The following is a 15,006-nucleotide window of genomic DNA, read 5'->3' as shown; positions in this document are numbered from 1 at the left end:
GCAAGGAACTCCAAGATGACACCTTGATACGATTGACTTACCAGTGAGGACTTATAACAATCAGCTTGTTGAATCAGTAGCGCATAATGTTCAATCCCTCTTCATGATTTGATTCGCTCGGACTTGATTGCTTGGGATATAGATTCCTGTGTCTTATTTGTGCTACCTACCTTAATACTATACCTCTGGGCAGTCAATAATTCGTAGATATTCAAGGTTCCGTGTATGGAGACTTTACTCGAGCTAGGCTTAGTTTCATCAGTCCCTTTGCCCCATATTTAACTGTACCAGGATCTCCACCGTCTCTGCCTGGATACTCCAAGCAACTTCAACCACTAACAATTCCCTCTCTCGCTGATCTTGGCCCTAGCACAACATCAAACCCTCGACGTGTGGAATCACAGCTTATCAAAGTCAAAGAATCGCGCCTGACCTTTTATGTGCTGTAATAACAAGAAGATCGTGATGGATTCATCAAGTTCTGCCTTGCCAAGCACGGATAAAGACGATGTCTTACTACCTCCTTCGCTGGAACACGCCAGAATTAACACTCTACCTCAGACGGCGTACTATATTCCTAACTTCATAACCGAGCAAGAAGAGCAGAACATTCTGGACAAGGTTTGTATTCAGCAATACAAATAATAGCCGATCACAACTCAACCATCTCTAGATATCAAGCGCTCCCAAACCAAGGTGGAAACAGCTTACAAAACGGCGTCTTCAGACCTGGCCTTCGGATCTCGTCAACAACAAACTCCTTGAAGCTCCCCTCCCTCCCTGGCTTCAAGACCCAGTCATATCCCGTCTGCTCTCGATGCCATCCCAGGACTCCTCAGCAGCGAACGTATTCGAAAGAAGTCCTCACAAGAAGCCGAATCATGTCCTCATCAATGAGTATCCACCTGGTATTGGTATCATGCCACATAAGTTGAGTATTCATCAAGTGATACACCCTCTTTTCTCTTTCGTACTTATATTATACAGGATGGCGCGGCATACTGGCCAGTTGTGGCCACCGTCAGCCTTGGAGCCAGCCTATGCCTGAACCTGCATCGCAGCAAGGAGGACGGCGCTCTTGATCCCGAACCTGCTTGGAGGATCCTCCAAGAACCCCGTAGTTTACTCGTCACAACTGACGAGCTGTATACCGAATATCTCCATGGGATTGCTGATATCGAAGAGGATGCTGACTTGAGTGCCGAAACTGTTGCCAACTGGGATCTTCTCCGTTCTCCCGGTGTATACGCCAATGGTCGGAATATTCGTCAAACTCGCACAAGCCTGACGTATCGAGATGTTCTTCAGGTATCAAAAGTCGCGAACAAGCTTGGCATCTTCCTCAAACGATGAAAGATTCAGGTGTGACTAGAAAGCTAGTAGACAGGTGGGATCATGATCCATCGATCAGCTACCTTGTCTGAGCCGAACTTGTTCTCATACCATGCTTTTGTGCCCTTTGCCGTAGCGCCCAGGTTCACGGCCACAAACGCCACAGCAGTCAGGATACTCTTGTTGAATAGCTCGCCTGGAGGCGCAGCGATCCAGGCAATTGCAAGGTACAGAATGCACTCAGCAGTATAGTGGGGGCAGACGAGGTATTTGAACCACCCTTCCGTTGGAAGTGTGTACTTCTTGAGGCTGGCCAGATGTCTGTGGCATTGATTTTGCTTGAAGTATGCAACGAAATAGAATAGAACAGCCGATAGCAACCTCCGTGGGATTTTAAGGGGCTGGTTAGGAGAATCCCAACATGACAAAATTGCACCTATAACTTGTCAGTGTCTCTGGTGACCAACTGTGACAGGGTTGTAGCGTACTGGAACCCTCGATCCAGACAGCGAGGCTTATAACGGCATAGAATGCAGCACCAAGTGCCCAATGAATGAACCACATAGGTGACGAGCCTGGCTTGAATACAAACAAACTCTCATATAACCGCCTTGAACCCTGCAACGCCATGAGCAGCCATGCGATATATATTTGCTCTAGGCTCATCGATGATCTGCCAGCCCTGTCCTGCCACGTAGCAATAATCCTCAACACCGATCCCCTCGTTAAATATTGCCAGGCCCAAAAGCCTGACAGAGATACTGAGGTGATGTAGAAGTGCAAAAACCACGAGTGAGGCACTTGCCCATATTCCGTTAGGGTTTTCAAGAACGATCTCAATCCTGCGAAGCTTTGCTTCTCATCGTCTTCTTGCTTGTTCCTGGACTTTCCGTCTTTAGGTCTTCGAGGACCATAGTCCATCATAGCCCTACGGACATCTCGAGGGAGAACCTGTAGAGCTAAAACGAGAGCGGCAGAAAGTGTGAAGAAACTCTGGCACCATTGAGCTGGAGATAAAGCTGACGCCAAATCTGCCACTTTATTCAGAATCTCCTCCATTACCTTCGGTGGTATTTTCAGGTCGCCGATGTTTTTGATCTATAAGGACAAGGTGAGGTTCTTCAAAACACGTTCGTTGGCTATTGGCTACCTTTACCTTATCAAACGCGTGTTTTGTACAGTATCAACTTCTATTTTATGTACATTTTACACTGTGCATCGATCTCATGTTGAATATACCTACTTGCCTTAAGTAAGGCAGTTCTCGTTATCGTTACAGTACTGTATATTAAAAACTGTAGGTCGAAGCCATATTATGAATTAATATGTCAATGGTTAGTTAATTCCCAGTTTAAATTATGCTCTGGTCTTTGGTCTCTGAACTGAGATTGAACGTTCGTACAGTTTTTAATAGTTATGTCGGCACGGGATGAAATTATTGTCCAACCAAGAGGGGGTTCTTGTTTCCGAGGCCATACAGAGCAACGCATCTGTTTTCAATGATACAGTTTCTGTCAACTTAGTATGATACCAAAGATAAGCGGACCTTAGAAATTGTTATAGCTTACCCTAGAGAGACGAAATCTGAGCGTCGTAGGCTTCGGTGGATATCTACACCGTATTGGTGAAAACATTACATTGGACAGCATTTTATCTTTGAAACAATGCCATAAATCGAAGGAAGGGAGTGTTATAAGTTACTCCTGACATCCTGTCGTATACCCAAAGGACACTTATCCACTCCAGCAACTTATTGCAAAAATAGTCTCTTAATTCAAATATAACGTCCGTCACCCAAAGACTGGCCACCCCCACAGACCGGCCACCCCGACCAAAACACCAAGAACCGGATATCATGATCAATTAACTAATTATCTCAACACCACATTTTTTATATTAAATAAAAATTTAGTCAGTGAATATTTAGATGAAACTGAGTACAAAGGTCCTCAAGTTTTAATTTCTTAACCCTATTTGCCGTTCTTTCTGGCTGCAAAGTCCTCCACATCTGTTCACGAGCCTTCTTGATCGCTGGAATCTTTGCGAACTCAGCATTTGGGTTATAGATAACTTTTTTACGCCTTTTTGGTCGATTTTCTTCATTTTCCCGCTGTAGAACACTTATTTGTCTATTTTGCTGCTCAATATTGAAGTTATGACGGTCCAATTGACTGCCAATCTTCCTGAACAGCAGCCTGATAGTCGGATCTTGAGTTGCAGAAGCTGGGACTAGGTCTAGAGCTCGCCGAAGCTGTACAGACGACTGGGGAGTCTTCAGGAGACTGGAATGCTGCTCTTTAGCCGGCAAATTCGCTGTGACAGCGGGAGAAGGTGTCTCTGTGACCATCGGGTTCATCAGGACCTTCGCCAGATTGACAGGCCACAGTCCAGTGGCTTTGAAGCCGGCAATCGCGTTGGACTTCGTGATAGCTTCTCTCCGAGCCTTGTCGTAAGTGTATAGAAATGTAATCTTGCCGACGTGACTGTCATCAGCGACAGAAACAAGATCTAAAAGAAGTCGACGATATGCCCTCTTTAGGGGACCAAAAACAGCAACATCTAGTGGCTGAAGGACATGGGAAGCGTGAGCAGGAAGAAATAACAGATATATATTGTTATCATAGCATTCCCAAAGGAACTCTTCTGTAACATGACTTCCGTGGCCGTCAAGAATAAGAAGACGGGGTTCTTTTGGATTCTCGGGCTGCGTCGATGGAATAAAGACTTTTCTCAACCAAACCAATGCCAATTTATTACTCGTCCAGCCCTTATCACTACAGGCGAATTCCCAGTCATCTAGGAAGTCTAAATCCTCAGGGAAATGTTGTTGTTGGACTGTTTTCCCCTTGAAAATGACTGTAGGTCTCAGGACTTTCCCGGTTGCTGAGATACACTCGAGAATTGTAATCCAGGCACGAGAACCAGGCTGACGAATAAGTACTGACTTCTTCGACTGATGACCAAGGAATAGACCGTTCATTCCTATTCCTTCCATCATTCCAACTTCGTCGACGTTGTATCTGTTCCCCTGCTTGACTAGGCGTATCGCCGGCATCATCAGGAGCATAAAGAATGCCTTTATCAGTTCAGAAGAAGCTCCCTGATATCGATCAGAGTCAATTTTCTTGCCTTTTAAAGTCCTGATATCAGGATTTCGTCCTAAAAAGCCCTGTAACCAGTTCTTTCCGACGCCTTCTGGGAAGCCGTTGCGGACGGCAATCTTGCTGGCGAACTCTCTGACTTGCTGATGTGATACAGGGCATCCTAAATCAGCCTGAATAATAATCCAGTCTCGCAGATGCTTTTCCTGAATATCAGAGAGCTTTTGGCGAGGTTTTTGGGCTTCTCTTGGTGTTGTACTTCCTTTGATCCGACCTTGGAGCGTTGAACGGTTGATGCCATTAGCTTCGGCTGCTTTATTCACTGACATACCCTCTGCAACCATCTGGAGAGCGGCGCTCATATCTTTTTCAGTAAAAGAAGGCATTCTGAATTGATTGGCGTTAGTTTGAAATTAATTGGAATTAAATTGGTAGAGTTGTGACTGTTTAAAGTATATATAAATTGGGTGGCTGGGTTAAAAGTGAGGTGGCCGGTCTGTGGGGGTGGCCAGTCTTTGGGTGACGGACGTTATTGCCTCTCGAAGCTTGTGAAAATGGGGACGCGGAACACAGACAGAGAATTTTGCTGAGAGTTATGATCAAGTTCACGAAGTAAGGAGAAGAGAAGGAGTTGGCTTATCAAAACAAAGCAGCTTCTGTTTAGCGAACGATAGTCTAACCAATAAAACAACAACCAAGCGAGTGTATGTGAAAACAGTAGTAAACACGAAACCGAAAAGTACAACCCAGATCTCCCATCCTATGCTCGAACCCAAACACCGCCACCGCTTTTGACCACCGATCTCCGAAACTCCAGATCACTGAGCGAACATCCTTTACAGACCAGTGCCGAAGTTCTGGCAGCGGCTGCTAAAATTGACATTGGCGTTCTCCCAGAGACAGTCAGCATACTGGATGGAGCACTTGTTCTGAGCGCTCTGCCACTGGTCGTTACCGAATAGGTTGAAGAAGCGAGGCTCAATACCAGACTTCTCGAGGGCGCGCTTGTGGAAGTGGGAGTGAGATCGCTTGTCGAAGTAGTTGCTGCTATCACTGCGAGTGTTAAGCTTCTTGCAGCTCTGGACATAGGTACCGACACAAGCGTTGTACTGAGCCTTGCAGGCGTCGGCACAAGCGCTGGACTGCTGGTTGCGGCGATAAGAAGAGCAAGAATTGGAGTTGGTATTGGTGTAAAGCTTGAAGGGGTTTTGAGAAAAGTCGCCCTTCAAGTCGTTACAGGCAACAAGAGGCAGCTCAATACCACCGACAGGGTTGCCGGGACCGTAGCCCCAGATGTTGGAGCTGGGCTGCTGGCAAATGTTGGTGGGCTGAGGAGCACAAGAGGTGGCAGCAGCAGAAGAAGTGGTTGAAGCGCTGGTGACGGCGCAGGGATAGACGCTGGTGGTAGTCGAGGCACTGTTTCCGCCAGTGGGAGCGTTGTTCTTGATGCAGCCAAGCTTGTTGCAGCTACGACCACGGGAGCAAGAAGAAGCACAGTAGCCCTGGACACCATCACACCACTTAGAGAAGTCGAAGCAGTTCAGAGCGCCGGGCCAGCCAGCGTTCTGGAAGCAAGCAGCAATGTTCTTGGCGCAGTTGTTGTAAGCGGTCTGGCAACTGTTTTGATCCTGGAAGTCAGGGACAGACGGAGCACACCAGTTACCACACTTGTACTCGCAGGTGTTGGGCACAACAACGGTAGAAGTACACATAGCAGGACCAGTAGTGGTGCTGCAGGAAGTAGTGGTTGTAGTGGAAGGCTTGTTGGTGGTAGACTGGCCATTGCCGTTGGTGGAAGAAGGGTTGGAGGGGCCAGGAGGGTTGTTGGTAGTGGAAGAAGGGCCAGAGGGACCAGAAGGACCAGAGGGACCAGAAGGACCAGAAGGACCAGAAGGCCCAGAAGGCTGACCCGTGGTAGAAGACTGTCCATTTCCAGTAGTGCTGGTCAGAGTGCTCAAGGTTGTGGAAGAGCTGGTGACAACCGATCTGGAGCTGGAGACCGAGCTGGTAGTGGACGAGCTAACGACAGAACTGGTGCTTGAAGAGCTGGAAGTAGCAACACTTGAGGTAGTAGCGGAAGTGGTAGAGGTAGATGACCAGAGAGAAACGGAAGCCGAGGCAGAGGCAGAGTTGCTGGGCTTCCAGCCACATGGCTGAAGAGAAAGCAGATCCTCAGCGACGTAGACACTCAAACGACTAGGCCCACCGCAAAGGAGGGTCTTGTCACCGTTGCAAGGAACGTTGCAGTCACCAACATCTGCCTTGACAGTGTCATTGGCCAGGACGTTACCGCAGTAGCATTCACCACCATATTCAAGACCAGCAAAAGGGAAGCCCTGGTCAGCGCAGGCAGTCAAGCAACTGGTGGGGGTCATCTGAGAACCATCAATATCCATGGGCCAGGTCAGAGCGCGGCCCTTGGAGGAGTTGTCAGTGTAGCAACCGTTGGGCTTATAACCGGCGATAGACTGGACAGTTCCCTGAAGTTGAGTAACAACTCCTCCAAGGTTGGTGAGCTTGAAAGTGGGATCCTGCCAGATGGAGAAGGCATTGTCACTACCGCAAGTTTCGGTTTTATCACCAGTGCAGGGATAGTTGCACTGGCTATCAGGAAGCTGAATGCCACCAACGGTGGAACCGCAGTAACAGACACCATAGTACTTGAGACCAGCATATCGGAAGCCGTTACCCTTGCACTCGGCAACACACTTCTCGACAGTCATGTTGTACTGGTTCTGACCGGAGCGGTAGATGAGTGCACCACCCATATGGCCCTCAACGCCATCCATGTAACATCCAGATGAAACATAGGGCTGAAAAGGGTCAAGACAAGGCGGGTAGTCAATGTGGGTGGCCTGGGCAATGCCAGCCAAGGCGATAGTCGCACCAGCGACAATGGTTCTAAGAGAGTACATGATTTTGTTGTTGTTATCAAATGAGAGGACAGAAAGTTGCAAATAGCTGTCGAGGTTGTTGTAAGTGATATCGTGTATCCGGTGCCTCAGTGACGTTGCAAGCAGTCTTGGTGTTTAAAGAGAGTGGTGCCCCAGGGCAAGTAAAAGAAAGAATGCGATCCGAAGAAGAGAGTGTGAGAGTAACCTGATTGCTTGAGAAGCTGCTGTTGGATGATGAGAAAAGACTGTTTATGGTACGGGGGATTCGAGGATATTTATCCTTTGCGATTATTCCATGACTACTAAGGCAAATCTCCTCGCCTCTCGATCAACTTAACGAACTCAGTCATGTCAGCCATAGACTCAGGAACCGGAAGCCCCGTGCTCATCCACAATGCCACAAATCTACTGAATAACATCATGATGCAAAAGACGCCAGTGAACACCGATGAGCTCGTGGCACAACAAGAACAACCCTTCCCAAAGCGGGAGTCATAGACAGACGCCACTAAGCGCCTAACACACGCCAAACTCGAAGGTAGTATCAATCGGCCAGTTCTACTAAGGACGAGACTATCCAAAACAGCTCAGCTGGGTAAGCTCCTCTCTTGCTAATTCGGGCGTAGATCGCGAAGTGGACGAGTTGAGTTCCTTATAGTGGCTTGATCTGTTGAGTCTAGTCGGCAGAGTGAGAGACGAAGAGGCGCGGGAGGCCGATTTTACGACAATCATTCGAGCGTAACAGACTTCAGAGGTGAATCTTGATGCACGTGGAGACGCCAAGGGCCCAGACGTGACCGATGGCGGTCGGCTCTCGGAATGGATTCGGAGGCGTCTTTAGGGGCCTGTAGCTCTCCCGCCTGTTCCTGCAGCTTCTGATGCAGGTACAATAGGTCCTAGTTGAAGAGTCAGGAACGAGGCGAGGCCGAGCCATGACCCACTCATATCGCCTGTGACCATGATGTTGATACAGATCCAAAATTGTCATACCCTCGTGACATGTCAATCTTGAGTGATAGAACATGTAGAGTCTAACATACCTAAAGAAAGCAGGAGCAGAAGCGACTTGCCAGAGTCTCCAAGTGAATGTGTCTGGGGAAGATTCTAGTTGGTCCCTGCAAGAGATCTCCATCCTCCAAACCAGATAAACTGGATCTACAACAAGGTCATATTCCAAATCCCCCAAAAACGCTTTGCCTTTAGATCGGATCCACGATGGAGTAGAAACACTAGAATAGCGGTATCGTGGCTCTGGCCCAGCATACCTGTGGCTAGCTGGCTCTCCATGTGGATTCAGCACTTGCTGGTGTTGTGTTGGTCGACCTCTTCAACGCTACTAGCCTTTGCTACGTCAAGCCGCAATTGAATCCTAATTCATTTCTCATTGCCAGAAGATCCATGCCGCGAGGATCTAGATGGCTGAGGTCCGGTCTGGCCGTCCTCTTTGATCGCCGGATTTGGTCAAGGTTGAAGGATATCGAACAACTCTAGTTTGGCAGCTTCTGGGGACGATCTTGTTTAGTCGTTCAGCCACGAGAGGGCCGGACATGCCATCAATTTTCCAGTTATTCCAGTTATGGAGAAAAGCAGAAAGAAAAAATCATTTGGTGTCTGGTGTCGTACAAAAAAACTTGTCTTCAATGGTAAAGTTGAAGTTCGTTGCTTTGGGTACTAGTTCGTTTGCACGTGATCATCACTGACATGACTAGACTACAGGCATCATCAACCAACAACCTGGGTGACAAACGCAGAACCCAGCACATTAAAACTGCAGATAAGAGTGTTTGAGAGTTTGGATGATAAGGTCGGGTTAGCATTGACATCCAACGTTGCTGGAATTCTTGAGTCTATTCGATCACACCCATCACTCGTGATGATCATTCGAGTGTCTTCCATAGGCAAACAGTCTGACGCCTCATGAGAGCACCACTGCCGTCTGCACCTCGTATAAACCTTTGCTGATCACGTTCAAACCAAGTCCCCATCAGTGAAACTTCTGACCTGTTAGAGAAGACTGGTCTCGAATCTGGCATTGCAGTTTCAGAACGAACCGTTGGGATTTACTAAACGATCCCGACGATCTAGGAACCAAACTCAGTTCGAGACTCAGTCATTCGTTCGGATAAGAGCGGATATTCAATCTCACCGATCGATGACATTTCATGACTTTATAAACATACTCATATCATGTTTCTGTTGCGAGTAAGTCCTTCTAGTCCTAATCGTCTAACCTAATCCTGCCCTCTCAGGCAATAGATGCCCCCTCAACTGACTCGTGAATAAAGCATGTATATTTCATAACGGACTTTTCAAGCCTACAAAAATCGGCATGAAGTGATCGAATGCTATATGACGAGACAGTGACTCACTGGGCAGGGCAGAAGGTCGTCTGCTACGCTAGTTAACTTTTCAAACTTGACAGCCACGTTGACCATCGATAAAATTTGTCCAGGTACGAGGAATGCAGACTAATAAACAACAGGTCTAGAAAGGCTGTGGCACTAGATTGCTTGTTAAAGTTGTAAGAAGTCATCATTCGTCTACCTCATGATCTATCCTGTCCCTTAGATAACCAATGAGCTTGACTGCTGAGAAAACGGTTGTAACATGGTGCTCGTATGCGCTTAGTCTTGAATTGATTCATACTACTACTACTTTTCCTTCCATGCTACGGAGAACAAGAAACCAAATCCTGAACGCCTGAATCGCAAACTATGCATGCCCAACTGCGATCTCTCTCCCCTGTCTGCATCGCTTATTTGTTCCTCATGTGAGGAGGAACCCACTTGCCAGCTGTTCGTGAAGCAGGCTGGGATTCCGCAGGAGGAGCGGGAGACTGCTTTCGATCCTCCTCAGCACGGCCAGAGCCGCTTCGGTCCATAGGTGGCGCACCACCCCGAGGCGCGAAGCGAGGGGGAGGGGCGGAAGATCCAGCATCAGCTCCGCCACCAGCGGCTTGCTTTGCAGCCTCACGCTCTCGCCAGCTGGGCTTGCCACCAGAGAGGTTGAGTTTGGGAGGACCACCAGCAGAAGGTCGGTCGTTGGAACCAGACCTCTCGGCAGGAGGTGCTCGAGAAGGAGGAGCATCTCCAGCGTCACGGTTGGCCGCCTCACGTTCTCGCCATTTGCCGGCACCAAAGACAGGTGGTCTTCGGCCCTCGGACGAATCTGTGCGCTCTGGTCCACGAGAGAAGCCACCAGCCCCTTGAGCTTTCTCCGCCTTGCGACGAGCCAGTGCTTCTTCTTCGCGTCGCTGTTGAAGGGCAGCCTTCTCCAGCATCTCTTGACGTTCCTTCTCCCGCTGCTCTTTGAGCTTGGCAAGCTCTTCCTTACGAGCTTCATCCCGAATGCGCTGCTCCTCCTTCTCGCGAGCAGCGCGCTCTTCGGCCTCACGTAGCTCACGCTCTTTCTCCTCGCGCTCACGCTTCTCACGAAGACGTCGGTCACGGACCTCCTTCTTGCGCTGCGCGATCTGCTTCTCAAGCTCACGCTCAGCGTCACGACGGCGCTTCTCGAACTCATCACGACGGCGATCATGCAGGGAATCACGGAACTCCTCGTACTGAGGCACCAGTCGACTAAGTCGGTGCTTGAGTTCAACACTCTCCTTGTGTTTCTGCTCAGCATCCTTGAGGGTTTGGGCCTTGACAGTCTCATAGATCTTGCGGTCCTGCTCAATTTGCTTGGCATAGTCCTCGTGTAGCTTCTTGGCTTCCTCCTTACGGAAAGCACGTTCAAGATGATCGAGACGCTTGCCAGTGATGCGGAGACGCTCGTTAACATCATTCTTCTCACGCTCGAGCTGAGCCAGCTTCATTGCGCGTAGGCGGTTGCTGTCAAGGTTGTCAAGGTCCTCCAGATCAATATCGATAGCCTTGTCGCCAATCTTAAGATCGGCGATCTGCTTCTTGAGTTCCTCCTTGCGAACTCGGTCACGCTCAGCCTTGAGGCGCTTGGCCTCGCGCTCCTTTTGCTCATTGGCGAGACGCAGATCCTCGGCTTCTTGGAGGGCTTGCTCACGAAGTCTCTTCTGGCGGGCATTCTCCTTCTCCTTCTTGGCTTGGATCTCAGAAGCAACCTCCTTGCGCTTCTGGATAAGGTCCTTTCGTGAAAGAATGGCCAGATGCTCCTCCTCAGCACCAGCCTTGGCGCGAGCGAGAGCAGCTTCACGAGCCTCGAGGCGTCCCTTGTTAAAGCCAGGGTCAACATAATGGCAGGTGGTGAAGAGAGACTTGGCGAGGCGGGTAAGCTGGGAGCGGACAATCTCAGAGGGAGTGCTCTGAAGACGCTGGACGGTACCGGTCTCAGACTCTGCAGAACCGGCAGAAGACCCGCCGTGGCTAGCCTTGGATGATGAGAAGACATCGTTATCGAAGCTCAGAACACCTGTGGCATGGGCCATGCGGACAGAAAGATCGCCCTTCTTGTTACCATTCATGATGAATTTCTCGATAGTTCCACGAGTGACCTGGTAGGGCTCAGGGAATTGAGCCAGGCTCTCAACGAAAGACAGGTCGACGGTTTCGTAGACCTGGGAAAGCTGCTGGAACAGACGGGTAAGGATGACCTGCTGCAGAGGGAGAATGTATTTCTCCATCTCAGAATCGGCGCCAATCTTGGTCAGGATAGGAGAGATCTTTTGGCAAATTGACAGAGGATGGAAGTCGACCTCAAGGATCTCGTAAAGCTCCCGAATCTCAGGGCGAGCGCGCTGAAGAAGGGACTTTGAGAGGGCATCCCGGAATAGTCTGGCACGAGTAGGGGCTTGAGACATTCCAAGGAGGTGAGTCAAGCGAGAGTTCTTGTTCTTTCTGGCCTCGTCGAAGTCAACCATGGCACCTCGAGATCGGGATGTGCTGATGACAGGGATGGCAAGGGCGGAGAGTACAACGAAAGAGGCGGCCTTCTGAAGCTCAGCGTCGGAGGCAGGGGGGTTGTCAGCCTTCTTGCCCTGGCCAGTGGCAACCAGGACAGAGGACTGGCGAAGAAGAGTGTAGTATCGCGACCAAGCAGCAGCGTGAAAGAGGTAGTTCTCGCCGACAAGGAAAATTCTGGTAAGCTTCTCGTAGTAGTTGGCCATCATGACATTCTTGGGGGGTCGCTTGCTGAGGCTAAGAAGAGTATGAACATCCTCGACACTTCGGAAAGCCTCCTGCCAGAGCTCGAGCTCTACAGCGACATTGAGCTGTTGGAAACGTGTCTCAAGGTGTCGCTGGAGAGTGTCGGGGTCGCTCAGGTTGATGGCGTGCATCTGAGAGGAGTACTTGGCAGCGGTCTGCACATGGTTTCGGAGGAGCTCGCAGAGGCGGCGGAACTCGGTCTTGCGAGTGTACTTGAGACAAAAGTCAAAAGCCTGGGTAGCGGTGCTCTGGTAGAGGATCTCCAGACGAGCATTGTTTCGGAGAATGTCGAGAACAGTTCGGTAAGCCTCCCAGAGGAACTTGAGCCAAGGAGTGACGATAGCCCGGTCGGTACGGTCTCGGGACTGCTCACCGGAGACGGTAGCAAGGAGGATGGACTCCGGGGTCTCGGTGGCCTCGAGATCGTCGATGTTGGAGGTGCCGGCAGTAGCGTCAATGCTCTCCTGAACTTCGTCGGCCTTTTGCTGGGCGGCAGTGACCTTCTCAACCGCGAGCTCGATGAACTTCTTAAGGACCAGCTGTGATGTATATATTAATATCGGAAATCCCAACGGCACCGACTCTGTTATGATGTACGCACCTCGATGGTAGCAATATTTGTGTTCTGGGAAATATTCTTGTATTGGTAAAGGGCGTCCTTGGCAAGCTTGCCCTTCTTCTGTTCGACGGAAAGCTCGACGAGGAGGAGCATCACAGGCTCCAGCGACATAATTGGGACATTTCGGGAGCGCTTGTTGGTGATGTGCTCATGGAGCAGAGTCAAGGCGGCGGGAGCCTGGCCGACTCCGATGAGTTCGTGAGCCCTCTTGAGAACATTCTCAGGCTTTTGGTGCGGCGGAGGAGGCTATCAAAAGACTTCAAGTCAACATCAAAGGCGGATTTAGTGTGGAGGAGGGGTAAAGTTCGAATAGAGAGATAGGGCTCGAGTTACGACAACCGGGACAAAGGAAGGCAAGTATTCCACGTACCATGCTGGGCAACCTCCTCTGTATATGACTTGACTAAGAGAGGAGATTTATTGATGATGATCCGAGATCGATCAGCCGGTGGGGAGGTGCGCTGAGGTATTCGACCGGCACTCGTGATGGTGTTGCGACGACGTAGGTTGAATTTTTCGATTTTCGTGTGTGGCCGCTACGGTTAGGAGGGGCTACTGCCACGCTTACATCAGCTGTTATAATTGTGGTGTGGCGGTAAGTTCGGTGGCCGTGCACAATGTCAGCCACATACTTTCGTTGGTTGGGTGATTTCAAGCCAGAAATTGATTGAACTGGTCGAGGTAGGTTATATAAACATCGCTCATCGCTGGAGTCAAACAAGAGCGTGCGGTGTTATTTTTGGTTGCCTTCTTTGAACAAGGCATGATAAAGACATCACTTCTTGGAGATCTGCTGAACTCTGAGGACAAGTAGTTAGAGGGCTGACCTGCTTATACAGTTAGCAAACTCGACTCGATCAAAGGTTTATTCGCAGCCCGGTAACATGAACAGTGATGACAGATTGGCTGAATCTTATCCATAAATAGGTGTACTGGCTGATAGCCTGTCCATTACGAGTTATCAAGTTATATGAAGACCCTTACCTCAAAGTGATGAACTTCGGAGCATGATCGAGATATACGTGAGAGATCTTCAGAGACCCATGTTCCTGTCCAACTTGATTGATAGCGGCAGTCAGGCGGCCAGTCATCAAGAGGATAACGAGAAGTTAATGTCTTGTGTCGTTTGTAAACTTAAGATCCATTGGCTCTTGAATGCATTTGACACCGGACATCCAAACATCCAAACATAGTAGTTAAAGTGATAAATTGTGCTCAAGCTTCTTCTTCTTGATAAAAAAGGTTCGGTTCGTGTTTTCATTTCATGAGCAAATCAAAAGAGAACAGTTACTCCGATTGAGACTATGTGCAAAATAGCAAAACATCCTAAGCCCTCCAACGACTTGCAGGGCCGGTATGTATGAACATTGTTCCTACACAAAGCTGAGATTCTCGTGTTTCGGTCACAAATTACAATACCCCGATCCGTGTTTATCCTTGCGAATGGCGTCAGTTGGTCCCAGCTGGATGGCGTTGATCATTCGTTTCACGAGTTCTGACATCTCGGAAGTCATCAAAGAGTACGGATGCACATAACGAACAGATGGGATGGCAATCTGGTCAGGGGTAAAAGCAGGTACCTGGGCCGGGGATCGTGTGGGAAAAAAAGCCGACGCACCAGGCTCGAACCATGTCAATAGGAGAGCTACATAGCTTGCAATTATCAGCCCACAAGCGGAACTTGCTTGGTGCTGGACATGAGGAATAGAGAGCAAGAGGGGATTGAATGAGGACTCGTCAAGGCAATTACTCTCTGTGCCAGAATTGTAGAGCCTAGAAGGCGAAGTACACTCTTGATACAGAATTGTTTCACTCTCTGGTGAGCATTTGAGGCTATAGTAAGCCCCAGCTTCAATGCAACAATTCACAACAATTCGAAACAGAAAACAACTCTTGTACAGGGCTACACAGCCCTTTTTGAGGCTGCAACCCAGAGAGAG

General features: G+C 49.2%; 4 protein-coding genes across 9 annotated transcripts; 1 reads left to right on the top strand and 3 right to left on the bottom strand.

Annotated features, from left to right (window-relative positions):
* Positions 1 to 339: 339 nt before the first annotated feature.
* On the bottom strand, positions 340 to 2,478 carry FOIG_05624 (uncharacterized protein). Its single transcript, XM_031204324.1, has 2 exons — positions 1,821 to 2,478; positions 340 to 1,768 (listed from the first exon to the last, which is right to left on the bottom strand). Exons 1-2 carry the CDS (start codon positions 2,389 to 2,391, stop codon positions 1,377 to 1,379), a joined length of 963 nt encoding a protein of 320 aa, XP_031066153.1. The 5' UTR covers positions 2,392 to 2,478; the 3' UTR covers positions 340 to 1,376.
* On the top strand, positions 439 to 1,353 carry FOIG_05625 (alkylated DNA repair protein alkB like 6; the record flags this gene model as incomplete). Its single annotated transcript, XM_031204325.1, has 3 exons — positions 439 to 621; positions 674 to 946; positions 988 to 1,353. 3 exons carry the CDS (start codon positions 439 to 441, stop codon positions 1,351 to 1,353), a joined length of 822 nt encoding a protein of 273 aa, XP_031066154.1.
* Positions 2,479 to 4,963: 2,485 nt separating the features above from the next.
* FOIG_05623 (uncharacterized protein) lies at positions 4,964 to 9,016 on the bottom strand. Its single transcript, XM_031204323.1, has 2 exons — positions 8,269 to 9,016; positions 4,964 to 8,223 (listed from the first exon to the last, which is right to left on the bottom strand). Exon 2 carries the CDS (start codon positions 7,346 to 7,348, stop codon positions 5,270 to 5,272), a length of 2,079 nt encoding a protein of 692 aa, XP_031066152.1. The 5' UTR covers positions 7,349 to 8,223; positions 8,269 to 9,016; the 3' UTR covers positions 4,964 to 5,269.
* A 520-nt stretch (positions 9,017 to 9,536) lies between these two features.
* FOIG_05622 (translation initiation factor 3 subunit A) lies at positions 9,537 to 14,952 on the bottom strand. 6 transcript variants are annotated; one of them, XM_031204320.1, is made up of 4 exons: positions 13,699 to 14,072; positions 13,437 to 13,629; positions 13,049 to 13,312; positions 9,537 to 12,986 (listed from the first exon to the last, which is right to left on the bottom strand). In XM_031204320.1, the coding sequence occupies exons 2-4, from the start codon at positions 13,437 to 13,439 to the stop codon at positions 10,083 to 10,085; spliced, it is 3,171 nt and encodes a 1,056-aa protein (XP_031066149.1). In that variant the 5' UTR covers positions 13,440 to 13,629; positions 13,699 to 14,072; the 3' UTR covers positions 9,537 to 10,082. The 6 variants fall into 6 exon arrangements, with proteins under 6 accessions (XP_031066149.1, XP_031066147.1, XP_031066148.1 ...); XM_031204318.1 differs by adding an exon at positions 14,685 to 14,952 and having other exon boundaries at positions 9,783 to 12,986; positions 13,437 to 14,502; XM_031204319.1 differs by adding an exon at positions 14,685 to 14,768 and having other exon boundaries at positions 9,783 to 12,986; positions 13,437 to 14,561.
* Positions 14,953 to 15,006: the final 54 nt, after the last annotated feature.

Source organism: Fusarium odoratissimum (genome assembly GCF_000260195.1).
Source record: "Fusarium odoratissimum NRRL 54006 unplaced genomic scaffold supercont1.7, whole genome shotgun sequence".
Lineage (NCBI taxonomy): Eukaryota > Fungi > Ascomycota > Sordariomycetes > Hypocreales > Nectriaceae > Fusarium > Fusarium odoratissimum.
This window is presented reverse-complemented; position numbering and strand designations above follow the sequence as displayed.